Source organism: Thamnophis elegans, chromosome 11 (assembly GCF_009769535.1).
Source record: "Thamnophis elegans isolate rThaEle1 chromosome 11, rThaEle1.pri, whole genome shotgun sequence".
Taxonomy (NCBI): Eukaryota; Metazoa; Chordata; class Lepidosauria; order Squamata; family Colubridae; genus Thamnophis; species Thamnophis elegans.
This window is the reverse complement of record NC_045551.1, coordinates 2,411,103-2,438,966: the sequence shown is the minus strand read 5'-3', so window position 1 is coordinate 2,438,966 and position 27,864 is coordinate 2,411,103. Positions and strand designations below refer to the sequence as shown.

At 38.6% G+C, this 27,864-nt stretch overlaps 1 protein-coding gene across 2 annotated transcripts in view; it reads right to left on the bottom strand.

Annotated features, from left to right (window-relative positions):
- Positions 1-27,864, bottom strand: part of BRINP3 (BMP/retinoic acid inducible neural specific 3) — a 212,056-nt gene that overhangs the window by 92,638 nt on the left and 91,554 nt on the right. The window contains exon 2 of one of the 2 annotated variants that reach the window (XM_032226941.1): positions 2,608-2,798. The exons of the other annotated variant lie outside the window; for it this stretch is intronic. Coding sequence (XP_032082832.1) covers positions 2,608-2,798 — 191 coding nt within the window. The remainder of the gene's footprint in view (positions 1-2,607; positions 2,799-27,864) is intronic. 2 annotated transcript variants of the gene reach the window in all.

Below are 27,864 nucleotides of genomic sequence, written 5' to 3'. Positions count from 1 at the left end.
AAGAGTTGGTGGTATATTCTTGCAAGAAATGTTTCAATAGTTTTCAGTCCAACTTGAACAAAACACTTTTAGTAAAATTGTACATGCAACAAACTTCATAGGCACAGCATTTCAGCCAGAGACTGGTTGTATAGCACTTCAAAATGGGCAATTTCTGGCACAACTTATTCTTAGCCTGAAACTGAAAAACGTACCATGTTTTTAACAGTATTTTATAAATTTTGTACAATTGAACTGTCACTCATGGCACAATGGGCCCACACACTGTAAAGGACATAAATATAGGTGGAATGCTTTCATTTTCCATCCATTTGGTACTTTGCTACAAAAAAATGGATGAAGCTTAAAATGTTGTAATCTTAAATGACAAAAGGAAGTTACATCTAGAAAGGACTTCTATAAAATCAATACTGTGGTGAAATTCATGTTGCTTCCAAAACAGGATGAAGGGACTGTCATTTTCTCCACATACAGTTGACATGTTGCCTGCAGAAAATGAATCAAAGATGAGCAGTTTATTTTTAATAAAGTTGTTTGCCAAGTTGGGCAACAAAAGGCTATTCAATCTCGGTAATTATCTTTCATATAAACACTCACCAAAGTATAAAATGCTTTTTGTCTCCATTGTCACTTCGAGGGGGGATAGCTGCTCACATAAACAATTTTGAGCACCAATGATCTTTCCTGCTGCATAATTCCACCAAATTTTCTCAAACATCTATCAGTCCTTGGTTATTGAAATATAAAAGATATCCTGCCCCCCAAAATAGATGGTATTCTCTGTTCCTGAACTGCAAATCTAGTTTGCAGATTTGAAAAATAAATCATGTCCATCAGAAGTTTCAGATCTATGTTAGCTCTCCAAGAATACCTCTGCTTTGTCTGGAGTGAGTTAATTTTACAAGCTCTCATCCAAACTGTAATTATTTCAGGTGCTGGTACAATATTTCTATGATTCCACTGAAGTTCACAAGAATGTATAGTGATACGGAACCTGAGAAACAAAGTGATAAATCATTTACCATATCCTTAAATGACCTCACTCAGCAATGCCATATAAATCAAAAAGAGAAATAGATCCTGCAGCTCATCAGAGCATTATGATAATATTTCCAGTGCAAATGTCTGAAATGGAAAAACGGAAGTGTGGGAGAAAAATATGGAGCACAGCATCTCCAAAGTAAACTTTGGATCCCACAATCAGTGGGGGGGGGGAAGGAAAAACCTCCAAGGAAATTATCAGGTAGTATTGCCTCCTCCTCTTGACACAACAGTCATCAATCACTTTATACCAAGCCCAGGAACAGAAAACAGATTAGAATACATCAAAATAATCAGTGTGGAAACAAGCATATATTTGGCTTCCAGCAGACAGAGAAACACTCTCTTTGTTACCTGCTGTGCAATGACAATAAAGTTCCAACTCAAGTCACATTGGCCTTTCTTCTCCCTCCCTCCCTCCCTCCCCTCCTCCTTCTAAGACATTCATTGTAAAATACTGCTAAATTAAAAAGTAGGATGTAAAGTCTTTACTTTTTTACTCCCATATAAGTGTGCATTTAGCTGAAGTTTTGTGAACACACTTAATGTATCTCTTGTATTTGCTTTGGTTTGCAATTTCTAACCCTACCAAAAAATTCTCTTCCACACTAAGCATCATTATCATCAATCTTCATCATCAATCATCATCATCATCATCTTGACTTTTATTTAAAATGAAAAAGACATATAACCCCGTCAGAGTTTTGATGTATTTCTTTTTTTAAATGCATACACCACCCCACGGTCTTTATTGGCAGAAATTTCCAGCCTAAAATTGCAGATAACTCCTCTGATGAGAGAATAACTTTATGGAATTTGGGAATTTATGTTCCAGAGTCACAGAAAATGATCAATTAGAAGCACGTACCCTAAACCATGGCTACACAAAATGCTTGACTGCAGATAAAGGAGCCTGAGCTGTATTTACTAACTGCAGATTGGCAAAACACCGGATAATGAGGCTGAAGATAATGAGGACCATCTGTATGTTTCTAGTAAAGTTTCAGTACCTGAGCTGAAGGTGCACCAGAGGTGGGTTCCTACCAGTTTGCACCTATTTGATAGAACCGGTTCGTCAAATCTACCGAACCGGTTAGAAGAGGTTCCACCAGTGGACCCGGAAAGCAGGACACACCTACAGAAGATGCTCCAAATTTTTTTTGAAACCCACCACTGGTCCTTGGATATGATTATTCTACACTATCATGCTCCTATTTATAAAACTCAGTGCCTCTGTGAAAGGTAAGGAGGACTACTGCGTTTGTGGCGCAATCAGAACATTGCGTGTGTGGAAGTTGTTTTAACGCAAACCAAAGATGCCTTTTAAAAAAACAAGTTTACATCCTATTCTTATGCATGCCAGTGCTGTGTGGGAGGTAATTTAAGGGGGTTCTGACAAGTGTCGTCGGCATCTTCATATCCGGACACATGGGCGGCAAGCCACTCCCATCCGGTCACATGGATGGCAAGCCACTCCCACAAAGGAGGCCACACCCACAGAGTAGGTTCAAACAATTTTTGAAACCCACCACTGAGGTGCACCTCGTTTAATGAAAATGATCTTACCTCCCAGGGTAGCTGACAGGAGGAAGTGGGTCCCATACTTCTTGATAAGGTTTTCCGTGATCTGTTGAAGGGTCGGCCTACGTCCTAGTAGCCTTACATTTCGGAAAAACTCAGGGGCGAGAGGCAACGGAGAGCCAAGAAAATTCTTTCTCTCAACAGCTAAGTTGTTTACCTTCCAACGGCCAAATTCCCTAGAAGGAAAGAAAAATCATTTTAAAAATGCACAATCCAGTTTTTCTCCTACACATAATATACTGAGGAGGTTCATCTGTGATACTCTTATCAAACACTAAATTTCAATAAAATTTAATTTAAAAAAATCAATTTTAAAAAAATGATGTCATTTTGAATTGCTCAATCATAAGACATAGTAAGAATTAAAATTCATATTACTCAGTGGGAAAGAGATACTAAACTATCTACTCCTGCATTAGCCTCTTACAACAATCAACAGATAAATTGGAGAGAGACATAATTCTTATGAGAGAAAAGCACAGGCTTCTTTTTTAAAAAAAAAATAAAGTTTTTTTTTCATGTTATATAGTGCAACTGTCATTAACAAGCTGATTTCGTTTCCCAGACTAAATTACTTGCATTCTGTTCAAATGATTGATTAGAATGCCTTTTATTTGTGTTATGTTTGCAAAACAAAGCTTTTCATGTCAATTTTTCCTTTCATGTCACATTTCTGCCATGTGGTTAAAAGTGGACTGAAACTTCATCGCTCATTAAATTCCCTAATTTTCTCTTTTTTTGCAGAGCAACTTGTGAAATCCATTGAACTGCAATTCCTTTAACTTTCCTTCCATAACACTGAAGGGTAACTATATCTAATTAGCTACAGAGAAGTGTGGCCTCATTCCAATATAACATGTGATTGCTGACTACAGAGAGGAGCAATGGAGGGCAAGGGACGAAATATGTTTTATGATTTTGTGATGCAAATTCTGTTCCCTTCCATTAGTTCATTCAATTTAATTTTATAGTCCCCTGACTTTTATTTCCATATACAAAGCCAGCACAAACATAAACAGTAATTTTCATTTCGCTCGATGCAAATTATTCTTTGTAACACATTGTATGAACTTTTTCTTTTTTAGCATTTGTACGACTTTAAATTTCTTCACCTGTTTACCCGTCTTAAATGAAATTTTTGTCAAGAAGTCCAAGCTCCACTTGGCCTCCCCAACTTTTTTTCCCCTTTTCCTTATCAAACAAACTGCCTTGGTCTTTGATACAGGTTCCCCTGAGCTCCAGTTTTAGCAATAGCAATAGCAGTTAGACTTATATACCGCTTCATAAGGCTTTCAGCCCTCTCTAAGCGGTTTACAGAGTCAGCATATCGCCCCCACAATCTGGGTCCTCATTTCACCCACCTCGGAAGGATGGAAGGCTGAGTCAACCCTGAGCTGGTGAGATTAGAACCGCTGAACTGCAGATAGCAGTCAGCTGAAGTGGCCTGCAGTACTGCACCCTAACCACTGCGCCACCTCGGCTCAGGCCACCACAGATGCCCCTGACACAAGTAATGCCAAACTGACAATGCCCACTCTGGCCATACCCACGCTGCTCCCCCCCAAGGTCAAACATGACCCTGATGCAGCCCTCAATAAAACTGAGTTTGAAACTCATGATGTAGAACGTTCCATACTTCAAGCCTATCCACTTTATTCCATACTTTTTCTAAAAAAAATTTTAAAAACCAACAACTTACAGTACAGAAAACTTACTATTCCTTCTGACATGAACACATTGTTGGATGACTTGCTGTTCAGTAAAAATTGGACAATGTACCACCTACCCAGCTTAAAGCCAGGCTGCATTTCTCAAATTTTGCTCATTTTCGCCGCTTCTTCCCTTTCATCAGAATTTAGCCAAACATCTGCAGAGGCATTTTTAACAATAACTCCACATCGCCAAAACTCAACTTGCAGTCCCTTTTTTTCTCTTCTTTTATACAAGGGAACAATAATATCATTATTCCAGTTATCAAACATGTTAAATACATTGTATGGCCACTTCACAAGCAAACTATAGTCAGAATTTAATATTCCTCCGTAGCTAGTCTACTTATATCAGCAGTCTCACCTTTTTCCAACATACTCACAGCAGTTAATGCTTGCTTTTCATCATATATTCTTGAATTGTAACACTGATAACGTTCATTTTAATTCCATTACCTATCAGTGATATTCCCATTTAAATCTCTAGTCCATTCCATGTTTCCCTATGGTTTCATTCAGAATCATTTCATCATTTCTATTGTTTAATTTCACTGACTCCACTGGAGCCTCCTTGTTTAATTCCCTTCCTCTACTTTCAAAAGCTTTTGTTAAAATTTTAATCACTATTCCTCACTATTTTTCTTTAAATCTTAACTCTTGCCTGATCTTTTTGACTGTATTCTTTGCAATTGTCATTATCTTTCTTATTCTTGACATATTTTTTTCTCCTTAGTTATAGCCTTTTACCTCATTACACTAAGCATACTTGCTCTTAACATAACTCTATACATTTCTGCATCATTTTTCATATTATTTTTGCTTTCTGTAACCCTGATTCAAAGAGACACTTGGAGAAGTGCTTTGCTTTCTTTTTGTACACCTGGTTTTGCCATAAGATCTTTGTTTTGCATTCTATTATCTTCTTGCCAAAGACTTTATTTATGTTTAATTTTGGGCTCGCAGCCAGTCTGAGCCGAGGACTGATAAAGTTCTTTCCTTTTAAGTCTGTCTGCCTGTTGTCTTTGAACAAGCGAAGGAGGGGGTGACAGAACAACTTCCACTTGTCTTCATTACTGGCCCACCCAACATCAGGCTCTCCTCTCTGATTTGTTTTAGGTCCTCTCATTCTTAAAATGTTGTTTCTGTTATTTCCATGCTTCTGCAAATCTTGGAGTTTCCTGTCAATTTTTCTTGGGTGTGCTCTAACTATTGGACTGACTAATAAATGTAAAAGATTTCACTATGCTTCAGATGCTCCATATGATAGAAAAACAAAGATCGTGTCAAGCATACACTATAGTGTGTGTGTGTGTGTGTGTGTGTGTGTGTGTGTGTGTGGCGTATGAATAGCAATAAATAACACCGTCCCTAACTTCATTGGGCTGTCTTCTTTTTATTCCTGTAGATAATTCAAACATAAAGCCATGCAATTTCTGTTCAGAAATAGACAGATGATTCTATTGTGGGAAGATTAAGACACTTAGGCAATTAGCAGTGCTAAGCCTCATTAGGAATAGCCTCATTATGTCTGTAAAGTGATATTAATGCTAACAAGTATCAATATTAATCAACAGCAATTCTGAGAGATTTAGGGCAGATATTGTCTGAAAAATCACTTCGCTACATGCCAATAAAGACTAGATAGTTCTCACTAGGGTTATACAAAATATACTGAAGGAAGAACTTGTACCCCCTTTCCTTCAAAGGTACGTCTATGTATGCCATCATAATCATTAGTGGTGGTCATCATCATCAACATCATCATCATCATCATCATCATCTGTATTTCAATGTAATCAATAAGGCAGGTGGTGGGGGATCCTAGCCAGACTGGAGTAAAAGAGGTTGCTTTAAATATAAAATAATAGTGATGGAGAAGCAGAGACACGGGAGACTCAATTAAGGCTGTGCAGTTGAGAATAGAATAGTTATTGGGAAAGGAAACATGTGGCACGCTTTGGGTATCTAAATCTTAGATTTGGTTGGGTTTTGTTTAATGGGTATTTCCCCAACCGTAAAGGAAAGACACAAAGAGCTTGTGTGATGAAGCACATCTAATGATGAAACTGGTTGCCTGTGGTATACTTGTCTTTAGGAAGCCTTGAACAGTAATTAAAAAAAAGGAAAATATTGAACTCCTTCTCTGATCATTCCGTGGAGGACTATGAGAAAGAAGGAGAAAATATTCCATGAGGTTGTTACAGAAGAGTTAATAAAATCTGAACCTGTTGGTTTAAATCAGGGGTGGCGGCCCGCAGGTCGGACGCATCACGCACAGGCCACACCCACCCTGGTCCTACAAAGGCAAAAAAAATCCCATCACAATAAGTCAGTGTTTCTGACTGGCTGGGGAATTCTGGGAGTTGAAGTCCAGACATCTTCAAGTTGTCAAGGTTGAGAAATACTGGATTAGACTATGGTTTGAAATTGTAACTAAGTCTCTTCATTTTTTTAAATGTAGGAGGGTATTTGTCCATCCGTCCATCCACCCATCTGTCCACCCATCCACCCCCACCTAGGAAGCTAAGAAGTTTCTTGTTCAGTTTAGATGTTTCATTGCATATGGTTATCCTCATTGTCCACTCACTAATAAAAAATAAGTGGCCTAGAGATTTTTAAAATAATGGAATGAAATTGCAATTAAACTGAACATTAGTGAGCTACAGATTCTTTCATTGGCTGACAATTTACTTGGACAAATTTATATTCAAGCCACACATGGAATTTATTCTGAAAGAAACAGCCAGGTAAAATAAAGAGCACAAGTTTAATGTTATTAATCCAAGGGATATTTTTTTCTTTTTTTTTTTACAAAAGAGCTCTTCATGCAAAAAGCAACCCTCGCGGTCAACGGAATATATGGCCCATTCCCAGAGAAGTGATTGGTTAATTTAATTACAATGCCATGAAGCTTGCTATTGATTGGGGAAGGTGGAGGGCTTCAAGAGAATTAATTGCACTTGATAATGGCTTCAGAATAAAATGGGTTTTGGAGGTAATCAACAACCGTAACATAGAGCAATATATATTTCATGAGAAGTATTTTGTAAGGTGGAAGGCACTCTGGATAAGGAATGGGGGGGAAAAAAACCACAACAACTAATGATCCCTATTTAGCGAAGCACATCATTCTAATAATACTTGCTATTAAATGAAGGAGACATTATATTTCCAGCAAACCTGCCAATACTGTAAAGCATATGTTGTAACACTTAGCAATTTCTGACTACTGTTTAATGTATGCAGCAGGATTAACCTCTCTAGCCTATGAGTCTGTTGTAGGAACAGGACTGCAAAGAGTCTCCTCATCAATCAGGGCTGCCTCTTCCACTCCATTTGGAGGCTCTATAATTGAGTAGCCTCTTCATAACCTATAGGACACACGGTATTTTAACTGAGGATGTTGTTCAGAGCTAATCTTACAAAGCATCTCACATCTGTGCTCCCTGGCTTTTCATTATCTATGAGACAGAGGGAAGAATGAACTGTGTTGCACGAAGCTATACTTCTTGTGTGATAATGGCTCACAGGTTCTGCTCTTTGCCCAGTCCACAATTGCTCTGAACATAGTTGTCTTGTGAACAAGCAGGGCATTGCTAATACATATCCCTTATCTCATACAGCATCAACAGCCACAAATAAAGAGTTGTTCTTGATCATGTCCAGAGGTTACCCTAGCTTTCCCCTCTCTTTATAGGTAGGAATAAGGCTTGGCTTTTAAGAACAAGGTAGTAGAACCCAAGGGGTCTTTCTGAGCAATCTAAGGATCGAACCTGGTAATTTATTTGAATAAAGTAAATTATTCACCACCACCACAAAAGCTGGAGAAAGTTCACATAAGTGTAGCAAAAGTTTTTTTTTTCCTTTGGACAATTTGTTTCTAGGGTTAGGGTTAAGGACATTGGGTCATCCAGCCTTATACTATATCACTTCATTTTACCAGAATGAACCATGAAAAAGTATAGAGTAAAATATACAAATGTAGGAGAGAGAAAAAAGAGAAGTTAACAGATCTGCCACCAAGACAAGAGAGCTTTTCTCCTAAAATGTACGGATTTAATTTCATGCCAAAAGTTACTATTGAACATATTCTTAACTTGCGTATTTTAGAAATATATCAAATTGGAGTTGCCTAAATATATTTTTTTTCTTATTTTAAATGTATATCAAACTGGGAAATATAATATTTCAGCAGTGTGGTAATAATTACGAATTCACCCCATTTGCAAAATCTAAAGTCAGAGCAGGTCAATTCATATTAAAAAATTATGGCCAGTTAATTTCTCCAGGATGCTAAATCTATTATATAGCCCAGCCATTCTGTTATGGTATATGTTAAATTTTAGTACCACATTCTAAAATAATTTTAGTTGGATAGTCTTATGTTTAACTAGACCACCAGGTGTGTCTGTGTGTGTGTGTGTGTGTGTGTGTGTGTATGTTCTTATACATATATAGTTTCCCAGAAGGAAAAAAAGGAAATAGCCACCTGCTGTCACCAATAGCAGAAGACATTTCCCCCTGCTGTGCATCTGTTGTTCTGTAAGGCATCCCTGATTCAATCACTATTGGTTTCACTATTGGCTTTCCTGTAATTTAAATGTTCCTTGCAACTCAAAAATGATGTGCAATTCTGACAGGAGCCAAACAGTGACAAATACCTCCCTTGTTCTGACATAAATGATAGCCGCAGTAAAAAAAGGAAGTGAGTGAAGGAACATTAATATTTTGCTTCATGAAGCGAAGGTGCCAGCATGGCTTCTTCTACTTTGCTGATGCTAACATGGCCCCTCTCGGTTGTCTCACCACCATAGCACTGACAACAACAGACTCGAAAGCGATTGCCAGGAATTCATGGCAGAATGGCTCTGCAGAACGACTGATGGAGACAGCACTTCAGTGAGATAACGCTGCATATTATTTGGGCGTGACGTTTGCTAATGGCTCTCTCTAACTCTGGCCAAAAGTCCTAGATGAATAGAAGCACAAAGGGTGGGAGATGTAAAGTCTGAGCACGCACTTCCTGAATTCTAAGTCCTTGGTTTATAAGACACATAGATTTTATGTTGGAACAGCTTCCGTGACACTTACAACATCCACCTCCTATTTTTTATTAAGTCAGATTATTCCACGGAGCTCAGGACAAAGCGTCTGTTTGATAAATAGATTGCTCTTGGCACAAGATTTGTATGTAGAGTTCCATCTAAGCATTCTTCTGAGTAGTCCATTTAAAAAAAAAAATATCTTGTTTTTTTTTCGTTTTTTTCTTTTGTAAATGTGTTTTTATTTTTCCATTTTCATTTCGTACAGTCACATATATACTGTGCATAACCGGGGCCATATAACATTAAACAATAAACACAGCCATTCCTCTTGTCGACAATACCCCCCAAAATAGAAACCCAATGTACCTCTTCGACCCTCCATACACCTCTTTCTTTCGCCCCCCTCCAACTTTCCATCTTCCCTCCATCATTCCCCTCTACCCTACTTCCCCTCCCCCTCTACCACACCTCTCTCCCGGTACACTCCCTCCCTTCCTTCTCACCCTCCCTCCCGTCCTCTCTCCCGCCCTCTCTACCCCTCTTTCTTCTATCCCTCTACTCCTCCCTTCGGTGTATTTCTACTATCTATTAATATATTCAGCTTGTCCTATTTTTACAGTGAAATTAAAGAGCAACAGTATACAAGTGCAATCACGTTACTTTAAAATCTAGCACATACTATATATCCCCCCTCCCCCCCCCTCCCCCCTAACACCCCACCTCCCTTCCCCCCCCCGACTTCCCAGAGCCCGTACACGGTATAGATTTTTAACAAATACAGTCTAAAATATATTGTGACAAAGGAAATTTTTTAAAAAAGAAGTTAAATCTATCATGACAATAACCAAAATCTGTTGAAATAAGGTTAGGTTGTTCTAAAATCACAAAACCACATATAAAATAGCAAACACACAAATAATGCAAACAGCAGCAGCTCCATAGTGTCATTTATAGCCCAAAATGTATAATGAAAAAGAACTGTCTTTACTGCCTTCTTGAGAGCGGGAATGTTGGGATTAGCTAATTTTGGAGAGATAAACTGCCAGAAGATCAGATCTCCTTTTGGACTTTGGTTCCCCTTCCGTCCCATAAAGGGAGAGAAGGGAGAGGCTGAAACACCTTTTCCTCGTTTGAAGTCACAGAAATAGCAGATCGAGTACAAAGAGGTGGGCCTGACTTTCTATAAAAATGTGGTGGTTTTGTTTTCAATTCCCAAAGTTACACCCCATGATATTAACTATCCATGTAAGCAAGTGTTGAAATACTGTTTGTTTGATTTTGCAAGCTGGATATCAGGATGTCCTGTGGTGTACAGCAGTAATCGGACAGGGGTGGGTTCCTGCCAGTTCCAACCTCTTCTATAGAAGAGGTTCCACAAATCTATAGCGCCGTTTAGAACCGGTTCCAGCTCCCTCCCCCCACCCGTCCTCACATCATCAAGTTGAAGAGCGAGAGGAGGAATTCTGGGAGTTGAAGTCCACAGGTCTTAAAGCTGTCAAGTTTGAACACCCCTGGGGTTTTTCCCCTAAAGGTTTAGGAGTGCAAGGGTCTTGTAACTTGACAGCTTTAAGACTTGTGTGCTTCAAATACCAGAGTTTCTGGGCCAACATTTTGGTTGCTAAACAAGAGCATTGTTAAGTGAGTTTCATCACATTTTACAAGTTGACCACACCCACCCAGTAACAGGACTGCCAACCCACTCCCACTTGGTCACATGGTTAGCAAGCCACTCCCACAAAGCAGGCCAATGGTGAAAAGAGTAAGGTTCTACATTTAGGCAAGAAAAACTAAATGCACAGGTACAGTATAGGTGGTATCTTGCTCAATAATAGTAACTATGAGGGGAATCTTGGAATCCTAGTGGACAACCATTTAAATATGAGCCAGCCATGTGCAACAACTGCCAAAAAAGCCAACACAGTTCTAGGCTACATCAACAGAGGGATAGAATCACGATCACGTGAAGGGTTAATACCACTTTATAACGACTTGGTAAGGCCACACTGGGAATACTGCATTCAGTTTTGGTTGCCACGATGTAGGAAAGATGTGGAGACTCTGGAAAGAGTGCAGAGAAGAGCAACAAAGATGATTAGGGGACTGGAGACTAAAAGATATGAGGAACAGTTGCAGGAACTGGGTATGTCTAGTTTAATGAAAAGAAGGACCAGGGGAGACATGATAGCAGTCTTCCAATATCTCAGGGGTTGCCACAAAGAAGAGGGAGTCAAACTATTCCCCAAAGGACCTGACGGCACCCGAGGGCAGAACAAGAAGCAATGGGTGGAAACTAATCAAGGAGAGAAGCAACTTAGAACTGAGGAGAAATTTCCTGATAGTTACAACAATTAATCAGTGGAACAACTTGCCTCCAGAAGTTGTGAATGCCCCAACACTGGAAATCTTTAAGAATATGTTGGATAGCCATTTGTCTGAAACGGTGTAAGGTTTCCTGCCTAGGCAGGGGGTTGGACTAGAAGACCTCCAAGGTCCCTTCCAACTCTGCTTTTGTAAAATACACCTGCCTGTCTCCCAGAGGAGAGCAGGATACTAGACAAAATTTCAGATTATTGTAAAAAACATCCAAACATTGTAATGCACACACATTCCATCCAGGCGAATGTGTTCAGTTTATAAATATACAGGCAGCAGATTTAGCATAGTTTGCTCCTTTGTGTGAGATAGCGCAAAGCATGGAAGCCTAAACGTACTCTGTTTGCATTGCTATTATTTGTTTTTGCCTTAGTAACAGTGCCAACGGGTGACTGTCCTAAAGATGTTACTTAAGGTAGAACATTCACCTTACATCCACCAATTTCTCCTTACAATATCGGCGTAGATAGGAAGCCAACTTTGAACAATAGAGTGGCTCGTTGAATCATCTGAAAGAGGTTATATAGTCCTGGCCTACCACTTTCTATAATGATTTTGGTGCTATTACTGCTTAGAGCAGCTAAAGCAGCATTTCTATATGTGTCTTTCCTACAGTTCTGGATGCCATATTGTTTGGTGGCTTTAGAAATTGAAAAAGGCCCTCGTCCTTTGTACAAGATGTACAAAACCTGTGGTTTATCATTTTCTTTGCCAATCTTAACATTTCTCGACAAAGCCTGTTTGTCGGAATCCTTATATGAAAATTAGTTTTCATATAGCTTACTGTAATTTTCTTGTTTTTATATATATAGCCAAAATCCTGTCTTTCTCTCTAATCACTCTAGCTCTGTATAAAGAAAAGTATTTTTTTTTTTAATCAGAAGAAAGCCATTTAGATAAACATTAAAATTGGATCCCACAGAAACCTTAATTGCAAAGGATTAGTCGATTCTGAGTCAGAGACAGAATAGGGAATTATTAATAATAACTTCACTAATTCAAAACAGCATATCTACAGAAATAGAACATTCCCTATCCTCAGGATGAGTTAAGTAATTGAAAGGAGAATAGGACTGATATGAGAATGGCAGACATATGTTCTGCTGCAAATTAACGGTAATCCAGTTTATGTCAATTGAGAATTGCACACATTATTGTAGATCCCCAAAAAGACATGTAAATTATCTACCGATCTAAAATTAGACCTATAATCATTGGTTGTTTGGGGGGGGGGGGATAACAGTCTAATTTCAGTCATCTATAAGTCTAATTTTTTATCCAACTGCATACTTTTTCTCTAGACAAGGAATCTGTGTTCTGCTTTCTTTTTTACAGAAGTAGAGAGGAAAAAAGCAAGCTATCAGTTTTCGAGTCTTGTGTTCAGCTTGGAAGTTTGGAACTATAAAATCCCTAGATTTCCAAATTATGATAATGGGAACACTCACCATGCATGCATGCAGTACTTCCTGTTTTAACAACTGTAAGTTCATGAGGCAACTGTAATTTTATCACTATCACATCTGCTTCCTTCACCTTCCAAGCAAAAATAATTTGTTGTCATTATTTTTTCTAAAATAGTAGGAGGGTTCTCTATCTTCCATGAAGCAGCCAATTTAGCTTCTACTGTTTTTATATTATTTCTATTAAATTTAGCTCTTACTGTATTTCTATAGCTTCTACTGTATTTCTATTAGCATGCTCCATTGCAGTTATGACATTTATAGTATTCCCTGGACACTTTAAGACAGAGACCAGGTTTTCTTTGATATCCAAAAGCATACATTCATTACATCAGCAGGATATATTTTCCCCCAGAATTTCCTATATTATTATTTTTTTGACTTTAGAATCAGTTCCAGAATTGGTCAAGTCAAGCCAACAGCCTTATTTTGCTCAATGACTTGCCTAATGTCTAGCACGGAATAAATTAGAAGATGGTTAAAAATGAAATTAACAAAACAAAGGAATAAAAGAGGTAAGCTAAGCACAGGTACCACCGTTGAAACTTTCTCTATGGGGACACACAGAGTACCAATGCAGTATGGCATCTTGATACTTGTGTTAATTCATTCTGGGAGGTGCGATGGGTTCTTAAAAGGATGAGTTGCAAACAAATCAAGTGACTTCCCCTGTAACCCTTTGATTCTGTCTGCCTCTTTTTCTATGTCAATGACCTTCCCAGCATGGATGACTTTCTGTCTGCCTTCTGTGGCTGTCCTCCTCCTTTTTCAGTAGCCTTCCTAGAATGACTGACTTCTGCCCATTCCCCACAGCCATTCTCCTTTTCCTATAGCAGTGCACTGAAGACCAATTAGATCGCATAGATTAGGCCTCCTCCGAGTTCCATCTGCCAGTCAGTGCCGACCGGCAACTACACGGAGGAGGGCCTTTTCAGTAGTAGCTCCGACCCTTTGGAACGATCTCCCCGTGGAGATTCGTACCCTCACCACCGTCCAGACCTTCCGCACAGCCCTTAAGACCTGGCTAGCCCGTCAGGCCTGGGGATAAAGCTAATTTGTCCCCACCCGAATGATGAATGAATGTTGCTTACTATTTTACTTCTGTGTATTGTTTGTGTCTATTGTCTGTACCCTCCCTTCCTTATTTTATGTAAGCCGCCCTGAGTCCCCTCAGGGAAAAGGGCGGCCTATAAATACTAATAAAATCCAAAAAAAAAAAAATCCAAAATACTAAACAAATGCCGAGTACTGGGACAACATTTTCATGTTCAAAAGGTGTTACTGTACCAAGACTTTAGTGAAAATATGATAATAAGTACAGCTAGGACCAGATAAATAGACAAGTGTTATTAATACATTTGAAACAGGTTTAATCAATTCAACCTCTTACTAGTAAGTTTCAGTCAATTCTTGATAGATATAAAACAAAGGTTGGTAATATTATAAGAGATCCTGATTAATATCTGGCTGAAAACATGTGGCAAAAACTTAAATCCAGTTCCAAATTGCATGTAGCCCTTGATTTAAAGCCATTTGTTTGGTGGCCATTCGAAGTTTCAACAATAGTGAAAAAATTGTCTTATGAACATTTTTCACACTAACAACAGTTGCACATCCCCATGATCATGTGATCAAAATTCATATGCTTGGCAATTGGAATTATTTATGATTGTTGGAGTGTCCTAGAGACATTTGACCATCTGGGAAGCCAGATTCATTAAAATCATGTTTTTAACTTAATAACTGTGCTGATTCGCTTAACAACTGTAGCAAGAAAAGTTAAAAATAGGAAAAAACAATTTTCTTGCTTACAAATAGCAAATTTAGTCTCATTTGTGGTTGTAAATCAAGAACTACCTTTACAAGGGTTGAATGAAAAGTATTGCCTCACGTCTGCATCTTTAGTTTATTTTTATGAATGAAACTGGAAAATAACTCTTGACATGAGGTCTTCAGTATGCATTCTCCCTCTAAGCACTATCACTCATTGCATACTTCTGCCAATGGTGGACAGACTTCTAAAGACCTCACAAAAGGACTCCACATTTTGCCTTTTCAACCAGTCTTTTCCATCTCTTCACGTGAGTCAAAATGATGTCTATGAAAGTCAATTTTTGGGAAAATATGGAAATCACGTGGTGCTACATCTGGACTCTATGTTGGATGGGATAAAGCAGTGAGATTCAAATTGCCTCTTGCATGGCTCATGATATGTGAGGACATTATCATGTTTCTTCCTGTTTCCCAACTCTGCTTCACCATTGTTCAAGGGTATTGCAGTGTAGCACTCTAAGTTGAAAGCGGTCTCAAGTTTAAAGAAATCTACGAGACTTTGCATCTGAATCCTAAACGTAATGTTTTCCTGCTAAAGCCTGTGTTTATTTTTTTTTCACATATGAAGGGTTTGTAATAACATTTATTGGACAAATGATTCATTTCTCTTTAATGATGATGACAGCAAGTTTTGTCACCTGTCATGATTCCCGGGAAGAAATTGTCCACCGTTATTTTCATAGTATCACAGCAATTGTTGGCAAATTTTGACTCTTGAAAGTTTCATCTGCACCGTGAGCATGCAAGAAGCCCATCTGATAGTGAAGCCCATCAATAATGTGATCCATACTTTCCAGGGAAAGCCAAGCATAAAAACTATTTCCTTTTGAGAGATCCCCTGGTTATCCTTAACTAGTTCACCAATCTGTCCTCAAAAAGAAATATTAATGTTAAAGTGACCCCAAAGCACCACTTTGCAATTCCAGTATTGCACCAAACATAATTATCATTAAGAAAGATATTCTAGATACAATATATATTGTGTGATACATTTTATATTCATAAAATGCTTTTCTTTATCTTCTGAAAACTGAGAAATATCCTCTTCTAGGTGTTAAGAGTGTTCTCTTATGACCCTTTCAAGGTTTTATAAATACTATGAAGGAAAAGCCACAAAAATCCAGTAATTATATATTCAGATGAATTTTCATGTGACTTGGGACACATAATATTTTTTAGTAAATAAATGTGATTCTAACAGTAAAATTATGAGTAAATTGCTTCATGCAACCCCATTATACATCACATTTTCCAATGAGTATTATATAGGTTTATATATTATACCGAAAGCCAAAATATACCTGACTTGAGGTGAGTGATTATTTGCACAGCTTCATTTTTCTATTTTGGAGGAGACTATAAAGCTAATCTCAAATTATCCTAGATGACTTTATACTCTAAGAGCTCCTGCCCCAGGTCAACATTTTAAATGAAGTTTTCCATCTTCATGGATTTACCTGTCTAACTGATTTTAAATAAGCAAAGGGGTTTCATTCGTCACTTTTCTCAACTCAACAGTATGGATTATAAGGGAGTATGTAGAGTATATAGAAATCCCTGCTCTCTTTGTAAGGTTCTTTATGGTTTTTAACTGACTTCTTTGAGAAACAGGATGATGGAAGATATCATTTTTAGTGCAATGCACCATATGGATGGAAGTACTTTTATAATGGACTTACACCATGATTTATAGAATAGTTGTATTATATATTATTGGTTACTGGTTACCATAATTGGGGCATACCAGGGGTTGTGACACTAAATATATACCTACCTCCCTGGCTTCAGCTGATAAGGAGGAGGACCTGTGGCTCAATGGTTAAGACATCTGCCTAAGATGCAATACAGCACAGGTTCGAATCCCAGTAAGGGTATGGCTAGCTGATGAGAGTTAAATAGCTTGAAATAGATCTATGCTAGTCTCCCTTTATTTATTTATCAGCACAAATACAACAAATGTAACAAAGGCAACAGTAAAAATATTGGGTTTCTGTTGTGATGGACTCTTGTGACGAGCCGATAGACAGATAATGGAAGCTGTTAGCTTCCTCCCATAATTGGGGCATACCAGGGGTTGTGACACTATATATATATATATATATATATATATATATATATATATATATATATATGTGTGTGTGTGTGTGTGTGTGTGTGTGTGTGTGTGTGTGTGTGTGTGTGTGTGTGTGTGTGTGTATGTATGTATGTATGTATGTATGTATGTATGTATGTATGTATAATGTTCCAGGATCTCTGAAAGATATAGTTCAGTGATTCTGAGATCTCGTCTGCCAGTTCCTTCAGAACCCTGGGTTAAATAGCTTGAAATAGAATCCATCCAATCCTGGTGATTTGAACTCGTCTAAGGTAGACAGGTGCTCACTTACCATTTTCTTCCCTATTTCAATTTGTGTTCCTAATCTGATTTTTGTGGTGCTGTTTTTGATAGGTTGAACTGTTTTATCCCTTTGCTTCCTGTTAAAATCAAACAAGTTGCTACAATAAAATCCCAGTTAATTTGTAAAACATTTGATATAATTGGTTTTTATCTACTCAGTTTGAAATGCTAGAACATTCAAGGAAACATTGCATATATAAAAGTCTGCCTTTGAGATTTTAACTTTTGAAGAGTTCTTTAAATATTATTCTTTGAGTGACATGTTAAGTAAAATAAAATTACAATGTCTTTTTAAGTATATTCTTTATTTAGAAAGAACAAAAGCCTCTGCAGTAAATCTGTGACTTGAATGAAATAGAAGTAAGTTGAAAAAAAATATGTAGAAAGACAAAAATTATTATACAATGGCAGAAAATGCAATCTTTTCTCAACCCCTTCCCCCCCAAAAAAAACCCAAATATTTTCCTCCACTTTTGACTCTCTCTGAATGTAGCACACAAAATCAAGAGATATGAGAATTGATTAGTGTAAAAAGATCTGAGAGATCTTAAGAGTTTGCTTTTCTAGAGTTGCTCCAAATAAATCTATAATTGTTACCACTAAAAATGAAGAATGAAGAAACCAGTAAAGATTACAATAATAAATCACAGAAACCAGCATCTAGGAATGATCAGGAAAAACACAAAGAAATATATCATAGTCAGATGTTTGATAGTGGCAGCTTGAATTTATATTTCTGATCAACCATGACCTTGGAACAGATATTTTCAATATTCATCTTGTTTTAAAAAAATGGAATTGATCAAGTGAAGGAAACATTTAACACTTTTTTATTTTTCCCGAAAGACAATGAATCAACAACTTTAATACAGGAAAGAATTGGGGGAAATAATTTCAAATTTTATAGTCCATTAATAGTCCATTTCTGTTTTTTAACCCTCACAGATATGTTTTATGTTTAGAAAAGTTTTCAGTAATATGGATGAATTGGGAAACAGACACTGAATAAGCAAGTAATAATCAGTCATAGTAAACTGGACATTTTGGAATGTCAATTCTCACTTTCAGACAAGCATAACTAATATTACTGACTACAACTCAGTATATCTTGTTATACTTAACTATTATTTGAAGCTAAAATATTTATGCCTATTATTTGGTAATAGTCACTGCTTTAAATGCTATATTAAAATGCATATACATATATAAAATAATTGTGATTCATAAGAAGTCCCACAGTGTTATATGCAATCAATGGCCAATATCTAAGCTTTGACATGAATAGAATTTGACATGATGGCATAAATGATGCCACCTGACCCTTCATGAGCAAAGGATTTGTACAGATGATTAGCTGCCCTAATGGGCCTCCATGGAATACAGCTGTTATATTAGGATTCTAGTTAGTAACTGATATTCAAAGAGGACTGGAATGTCAATTCCAGAGAATTCCAGAGAATTCTAGACATATTTTTTTAAAAAAAACAAACAAACAAACAAATTGAAGTTCAATGAATGGTTAGTTCTTTAATAATAGTAATAATTTATTAAATTTGTATGCCATCAGTGACTCAATGGTTACTGTAATTACATAACATTACTTATACTCAATATGTAATAAGCTTGAGTATCTCTAATCTTTCATTTATCCTTGGTTTATCAATACAAATGAATGCCAGCACAGCAGCACATAGTTAAGCGCATACCAGAAATGGAACACACCACAGCTGAAGGATAATTCTTCAAGTAAAGCACCAGTGCAGAGTCATAATAAATTGATGATTTTTTTGTTAATGAAAAAGTTTTATGACAGCACATTTATATTGAAAGGAAGCAAAAAGTTTTGTTTAAAAAAAAAAATCACTATTCCATGTTTGCCCACTAATTAAAATCATTATGGTACTTTCATTAACCTCCAATGTTTCTCGAATGAAAATGGGCATAACAAAACTATTTATTTATAGTTGGAAGAAGGTGTAAACTGTAATTGTGTTCTGCAGTCATCTCAAGTGACTAATGCAACATAGTTTTCATTGAATTGCTTTTATTTTACTTTAATTAATTTGTTAAATTTCCAAATATTTATCCATATACTGCCCAACTCGAGTCTATCATAAAGATGTTTATCCAATTTTTTCTTGTATTAAGCATCTTTAATTGTTGTTTTTTTCATGAGAGTCCCAGTTTCAGTGTGTTAAAGGAACATAAGCATTTTGACAGCTTATTATGTATTTATTCAAACAGATATGCACAGTTTCCTGTTTTAAAAGTTTCAAGCAAATCATAAAAATGATAAAATTAACATAAGCATTGAATTGTATTATGTGTTTCTCTCCTTTCGTTGTGAATGAATAAGTTGCATGTGCTAAATTGTAAGTCATGTAATCAAGAGGTAGGAATAGAAGGATAGAGAAGTCAGTAACATCTTGAATGTTTCCCAGTTGCTACTCCTCAAAAATACACTGGAAGATAACAGAACGATGCAGTTGGAAGGGAATTTAGCCTGGATGTTTTCTAGTCCAACTCCCTGCTCATGCAGGAGATCCTATACCATTTGTAACAAATGACTATCTAGTCTCTTCTTAAAAGCCTCCAGTGATGGAGCACTCACAATTTCTGAAGGCAAGCTGTTCCACTAGACTCCTAAAAGACTTATTCGCCATTTGGAAGCCCCCAAATGTACTAATTCAGATTAGATAAGTTTAGTTAGTTTTATTGCACTTGTATGCCGCCCTATTCCCCGAGGGGACTCAGGGCGGCTAACAAACTAAATAGGGGAAAGGGGAAATACAAAAAACAAAAAAACAGACAAATACAAACAGATTAAAAACTCGTCAACAGCGGCAACAATTCGAGTGGGGCTGGGAACTCATTAGCCACAGGCCTGCTGGAACAGCCAGGTTTTAACGGCTTTGTGGAAAGCCTGAAGGGTGGCGAGGGTCCGGATCTCCACGGGGAGATCATTCCAGAGGGCCGGAGCAGCCACAGAGAAGGCCCTCCCCCGGGGGGGTGTCAACAAACGACACTGGCTAGTTGATGGAATCCGGAGGAGGCCTAATCTGTGGGATCTAATCGGTCGTGAGGAGGTAATTGGCAGAAGGCGGTCTCTCAAGTACTTAGGTCCGATACGATGTAGGGCTTAACTAAATATAATTCATGGAAAAGGTCCAAAACAATTAATTCATTTAATCAATTATGATATTTGTTTAGGATCAATGCTTGACAGTAAAAGAACAAGTAATCAAGAAACCTCCTATAGACCTCCACAGACCTCAAAAGAACAGCCATAACACTTTGAACAAGATATTCAGATGTTCAGATGGGTCTAAATCTATAAAGATCATAATAGTTCAAGCAAGGCTAGCCTCAGTGAAATGGAAGTGACATTGGGCTGCGATGGAAGTGAAAATTTCACTTTGAAGAGGCAAGATAAAAAAAAAAAGAATATTGACTCCTTTGAATGTTGGTGTTGGAGAAAGCTCCTACGTATATCTTGGATTGTCAAGTAAACTAACAAACAAAAAGCATTATAAAACAAATCAATCCAGAGGCATAAATGACCAGGCTCATATAATTCTACTTCAGACACATTAGGCAATAACAGGACCTATGAAATATAGATCTTTCCATAAGCCATTAATGTTTTTAATGGTGACATTTTCCATCAGCAAGAACAAAAATGAAGTAGAAACTTTCCTGACTATAAAGGCTGCTTTGTTTTTTATTATAAGAACTAACAGATACTCCTGAAGAAGCTCTGATGAGTCCTTACTGTATTACAGTTGTGTGATTGTGTGGATATTGGTTTGGGTTTAGACGCAAATCACACATTAGAGCCAATCTGCCCATTCTGAAAACTAATTTTCACAGCTATAAGCAGAAGGACCAGTGAATTGAAGGAGAGGCAGTAAAGTTCATAATAGGTCTATGTGGTTGTTTCCTTGCTACACGTGTAGCTGTGTAAAATGTGGACATGTAAGCTTCATTGATAGTTGTTTGTGTAGGTCCGTGATGGAGAACCTATGGCACGCAAGGCATTTCCGCCAGCTGGCCAGCTGAGAGCCGAGGTGGCGCAGTGGTTAAATGCAGCACTGCAGGCTACTTCAGCTGACTGCAGTTCTGCAATTCGGCTGTTCAAATCTCACCGGCTCAGGGTTGACTCAGCCTTCCATCCTTCCGAGGTGGGTAAAATGAGGACCCGGATTGTCGTTGGGGGCGATATGCTGACTCTGTAAACCGCTTAGAGAGGGCTGAAAGCCCTATGAAGTGGTATATAAGTCTAACTGCTATTGCTATAAGCTTAAAACAGAACCTTGGGGTACCTCACCGCCTACTTCCATTCATGTAGCTGTAATTCCATTTAGGACTGTATCTTGAGTGAGGTTTGTCGGCCGGTTGCAAAACCATTTGGTGGTAATGCTGTTTATCCCAATATTTTTCTATCTTATCAAGAAGTTGGTTGTGGTTCCCCTTGTCAACCAGTTTACCGAAATCCAAGCATCCAATGATGTTAATGCCTGAATGGAGAAGTGAATTTGGGTATCCTCAGTCCAAGATCAACACTGTGTCTTCATCACTTGCCCTAAGTGGGGAGGTAATCTGCAGCACCAGGATCACAGGAAACCTCTTTTTGAAGGTTCCAGAGCCTTTCTAAGTTTGCTAAATATTGACATGAGCATTTTTCTAACCACCTCAGATAGGGAAGGAAGGAAGATAAGGAAGGAAGGAAGGAAGGAAGATAGGGAAGGAAGGAAGGAAGATAGGGAAGGAAGGAAGATAGGGAAGGAAGGAAGGAAGGAAGATAGGGAAGGAAGGAAGGAAGATAGGGAAGGAAGGAAGGAAGGAAGATAGGGAAGAAAGGAAGGAAGATAGGGAAGGAAGGAAGGAGGGAAAATAGGGAAGGAAGGAAGATAGGGAAGGAAGGAAGGAAGGAAGGAAGGAAGACTTAGTATAAGCCCCATATGATAGCTGACGATGGGATCCAGAATGGAGAAATATTTCTTTTTTATTTATAGTTGCTGATTTCATAGACATTATTTTCCACTATTAAGAACTTGTCACTAAAATTATACTAGGGAAAATAAACACGGGAAGACCAAAACTCGAAGCAGCTGATACAAATAAGATATAGCTCCAAGGGCTATTTGTGATTCTTGCCTCTTAAGTAAGCAATGTGGGACAGGGAAGAGAGAGAAAAAACAACAGTTTCTTACAAAGGAATGAACAAATAGCATTTCAAAGGAGAAAAATAATTAACCTCTAAGGAACCATAAAGAACTATATAATACAATTGTGTAACAGGTACAACCGAATCATGACTCTGGAGAGGAAGAAAATATTGGAATGGAATGAATGAGCTGGAAGGGACTTTAGAGGTCTTCAAGTCCAGCCTCCCGCTCAAGCGGGAGAACCAATACTCTTTATTTCAGATAAGTGACTCTCTGGACCAGGGATGGCTAACATTTTTTATAAAGGTGTGCCAAAACTCTATGTGTGTGCGTGCTATTGCACATGTGTGCACACCCACCCACCTGCGCATGCACGAGTGAACCCCCCCACCTTCACATGTGTGAGTGTCAGCCACATGGGGAGGATTTTCACTCTTCCCAGGGTCCAGAGGCTTTCCTGAAGCCTGGAGAGGGCAAAAACACCCTCCCCGGGCCCTCTGGAAGGCCAAAAAATCAGCTGGCCACCACGCACACGCATGCCAGAGCTGACGGCTGCTCTGCGGGCAAATATGGCTCCACGTGCCACCTGTGGCCCATGTGATATAGGTTCACCATCACAGATCTAGATTCTTCTTAGAAACATCCAGTGATGGAGCATCCATGATTTCTGAAGGCAACTTCTGTTCCACTGGCTAATTGTCCTCACTGTTGGGAAGTTTCTCCTTTATTCCCGGTTGCATCTCACTTTGATTAGTTTCCAACCATTGTTCCTAGACTTGCCCTCTGGTGCTTTGGAGAATAATTTGACCCCGTCTTCTTCGTGTTAGCCCCTCAAGTACTGGAATGCTGCTATCATGTCACCCCTAATTCTTCTTTTCTTTAGACAAGCTAATCCCAAATCTTGCAACCATTCTTTTTTATTTCCTACCCTATTTTATTGAGAGGTGGGTCAGATAAAGTTTATTTCTAACTAGCCCTGTTGCCACAGTGGAGAAGGTGTCGCATCTTCTAAAGAGCCGGCTGAGAAAGACCTCAATGAAGGTTTCAGCAGCCTGACACTTTCTTGGAAATAGACCACGTACAAATCAGAGGTTTTAGCATTGAAACGTTTAGTTTCAATTCTCGTTTAGAATTGAAACGCGAAAGCTCCTTTCTAAGGCAGGTGTTTTCTTTTCATTCCATTTTCGTGAAATTTGGCCCAACCATTTTTTAAAAATCCCATTATTGCTGTCATGTGTTCCAGTAGTTAATTTTTAAGCACTTAAAAACCAGAACAGAATTAAAAAAACAATTGTGCTTCTCCGTTAAAGAGCAAAGTACAGCAAAACATCTGCTCTTTTCTCCCAGGGGATATTTGGCAAACCACAAAATTGTGGTGTGCTCGGAATCCATCCAAAGCTGTTTTTTTTGAAAAAAGAACAAATATGTTAATATCATACTTGAATACAGGAGGATCTTGGCTATTTTTTCCTTCTCCTCCACAGACCTGCTCTGACATATGGCCTAACCACTGTTTAATCAAAATTTATGGGCTGAATCCACATATCCCTGTTTATACATTATGAGCCCTCTTCACCTTTTGGTGAGAATAGCACCAAATGATACCTTGGGAAACACATAAGACATATTAGGGATGGATTAGGAGGAAGAGCTGGGCAAATCTAACAGGAAGCCAAGACTAATTTTCTCCCCCCTCCACCCTCATGGACCAGATTGTTACAGCAGAAACTTCCATCACTTAGTGCCAATAGCTACAAGTAGTTCTTGGTTAACCATCACTTGTTCAGTGACTGTTTGAAGTCGCAATATGAATAAAGTTGCAAGTATCAGGCAACTTACGAGTCTGTCACCTCTACTTCAGCAATCCAACATGACAGGTAAAGGCTTCAATGGATAATTGCTACCAACCTGCCTTCCATTGAGGACCTGTATATCACACAGATCAGAAAGAGGGCTGAGAAAATATCTACAAATCCCTAACATCCTTCTTCCCTGAGGATGCTGCTATAGAACATGCAACTAGATCCAGAGAGAGTTTTTCCCCTCATGCCATCCCTCTACTGAACACCTAATTTCCCCACTCTCTGTTAGGCTAAGGATATTACTCATTTGGTATGGCTGTATTACTTTTCTCCTTCTCATCTGTTCAGTGGTGGGTTTCAAAAATTGTTCGAACCTACTCTGTGGGTGTGGCCTCCTTTGTGGGAGTGGCTTGTCACCCATGTGACCGGATGGGAGTGGCTTGCCACCCATGTGACCGGATATGAAGATGCCGACGACACTTGTCAGAACCACCTTAAATTACCTCTCACACTGCACTGGCATGCAGAAGAATATGATGTAAGCTTGTGTTTTAAGAGGCATCTTTGGTTTGTGTTAAAACAACTTCAACACACGCAATGTTCTGATTGCGCCACAAACGCAGTAGTCATCCTTACCTTTCACAGAGGCACTGAGTTTTATAAATAGGAGCATGATAGACTCATGATAGATGATCTGTTCCACTACCTCCTCTACTGATATCATTATTATAGAAATAGCACTTATATACCATTTTACAGTGCTTTACAGCCCCCTCTAAGCAGTTTTACAGAGTCAGCATATTATTCCCACCCATCCCCCCAACATTTTGGGTCCTCATTTTACTGACCTGAGAAGGAGGGAAGGCTGAGTCAACCTTGAGCCTGGTGAGATTTGAACTGCCAAATTGCAGGCAGCCGGCAGGCAGCAGAAGCAGCCTATAATGCTGCAGTCTAACCACTGGGCCGTCGTTCTTATTATCCTTTTTTATGATTATTATTACTTTGTTGTTTTGCATGTACACTGAGAGTTTATGCACCAGAGATAAAGTCGAACTGCTATTGCTATTGCTAAGAAGAAGATGGCATTTGGTTCTTCATCCAAGAAGCTTAATCAGTTCTGAGGTTGGAGGGATTAGCAATAGCAATAGCAATAGCAGTTAGACTTATATACCGCTTCATAGGGCTTTCAGCCCTCTCTAAGCAGTTTACAGAGTCAGCATATTGCCCACAACAACAATCCAGGTCCTCATTTTACCCACCTTGGAAAGATGGAAGGCTGAGTCAACCCTGAGCTGGTGAGATTTGAACCACCGAACTGCAGAACTGCAGTCAGCTGAAGTAGCCTGCAGTGCTGCACTCTCACCACTGCGCCACCTCGGCTCATAAGGAAAGTACCTCAAAAAGAGGTATTTCTTATTTTCACTGGGCTGGAATTAGCTTTATGAGTTGCCTTAGCTTCCCTACTTTTTTAAAGCCCCTTAATCAATGGTGGGATTCAGTCAGTTTGAGCTGGTTTGGGTTAAATTGCTGGCTGCCCCTGCCCTGCTCTTTCCAGGAGTCCCCACGTGCCCCTTTTGGGCTCCCATGTTAGTGCAGGGAGGCCTCCTAGGACCAAAACGGGACACAGGAAGGGTGTGGTATGTCTGTCCGGAACCCGTTTTTGCTCCCAGGGGCTCCTAGGCCCAAAACTGGGCATGGGGAGTGCAGCGCCCCACCCATGACCCATTTCTGTTCTCAGGGGATGCAGGAAGCCGAGTGCTGCCAGTCACACTCCCTGGCCACGCCCACCATGGGCAACCATCCAGCCGGTCATTAGGACAGAGAACCGTTAAATTAATTGAATCCCACCACTGCCCTTAAACACTCGATGCACCAGAGTCAGTTTTCCCAGTAAAAAAGAAGACAGTTGTAGTTTTATCTTGACCTTTTTTAAAAAAAAAGCATCGGGGTAAGCTCAGATATAAAAGAAGGAAGAGACAGAAAGACAAAGAAAGAAATATAGGCAATGGAAAAAGAATCAAAGCTTATAACGAATATGAAACATTGCAGGGAGAATGACAGGGAAACTTGTACACAGTATCAACTGAAATTTGCCATAGATGTTCAAAATAAAGGGGATTTGGGGGTTATGTTAGAAGAGCTTCAAAAACAAGGAAGGCACGTTAGATTTCTTGCAAAAAGTATTATCACTTTTTATGGTAATGGCAGGGACTCTCTAGCATAGCTGTCACCGACAGCTGTTAAATACATTCTTTGGAACAAGATAGAATATATAAGGATCATGGTACTATTCTCCTCCTTACAGAGGGTCACAGAGAGATCCCTAAAAATGCAGTACAATTAATTTATGCAAATATACATGAATATAAGCTATTGCCAATTACTATTACTTTTTTATTTTTTTTCACTCCATATGCATACACATACACACAAATTCTCTCTCTCTCTCTCTCTCTCTCTCTCTCTCTCTCTCTCTCTCCCTCTCCCTCCCTCTCTCTCTCCCTCCTATGTGTGTATATACACTCTCTCTCACACACACACATACAAAAACACACAGAAAAAGATCGTTTAACTTTGAAATATCCTATGTATTTTAACTTTGCTCTATGCACTTTTTCTTGACTACGTTCTGATACAGAAGAGATATATAGAGCAGTTCTAAGGACTATCAGCTCCAAATGAACCAGCTAGTGATTTTATCCTAGCAGGGGTATTGACAGCAGTGACATCATATCTTGATGGTGGAGGGGTTTCTGGGGTCTGATAAACCCAATAAACAGGGCATCATGGGAAGGAAAAAAAAGATAGGAAAGGACAGCATTAAAAAGGAAATCCACGGAGGGTAATTTTTTTCCCCTGATCCTACTTGTCTTATTTTGAATGCATATCTTTCAAATAAAGAAATAAATGTATATATGTAACACGACAGAGCTTAACAAATTGTGAATACACAACAAATTGGGATTGTACAGTCATCGGCTCGCTACTACAATCCATTTTTATAGTACAGTGGTTATTATTTATTTAGTGTATGATGAGAACATGACAGAAGATAAGTAAACATGTGCAAACAATCCACATAATTATATACAAAACTTTTATAGTGGTTAATCTCTCTCTCTCTCTCTCTCTCTCTCTCTCTCTCTCTCTCTCTTTTTCTCTCTCTCTCTCTCTCTTCCTCCCTCCTCCCTCTTCTCCTCCATCCCTATGTCTCTGAAAGTTTGCCTATCACCAGTGGAAAGATCATTAGATCTACTATCAGAAAATTACAGAGCATAGTATTCTTGCACATAGTTAATTAAGATTAACCTAACTTGCTAACATGTAATTAACACATTCTGTACTAATGATATTTTGGAGCCCCCCTCTCCTTTCATTGAAAAAATAAAAGAACAAATCTAAATCCTTACTTGCTACCTTTCCAATAAATCCTGAAGAAGGAAAATCCACAAAG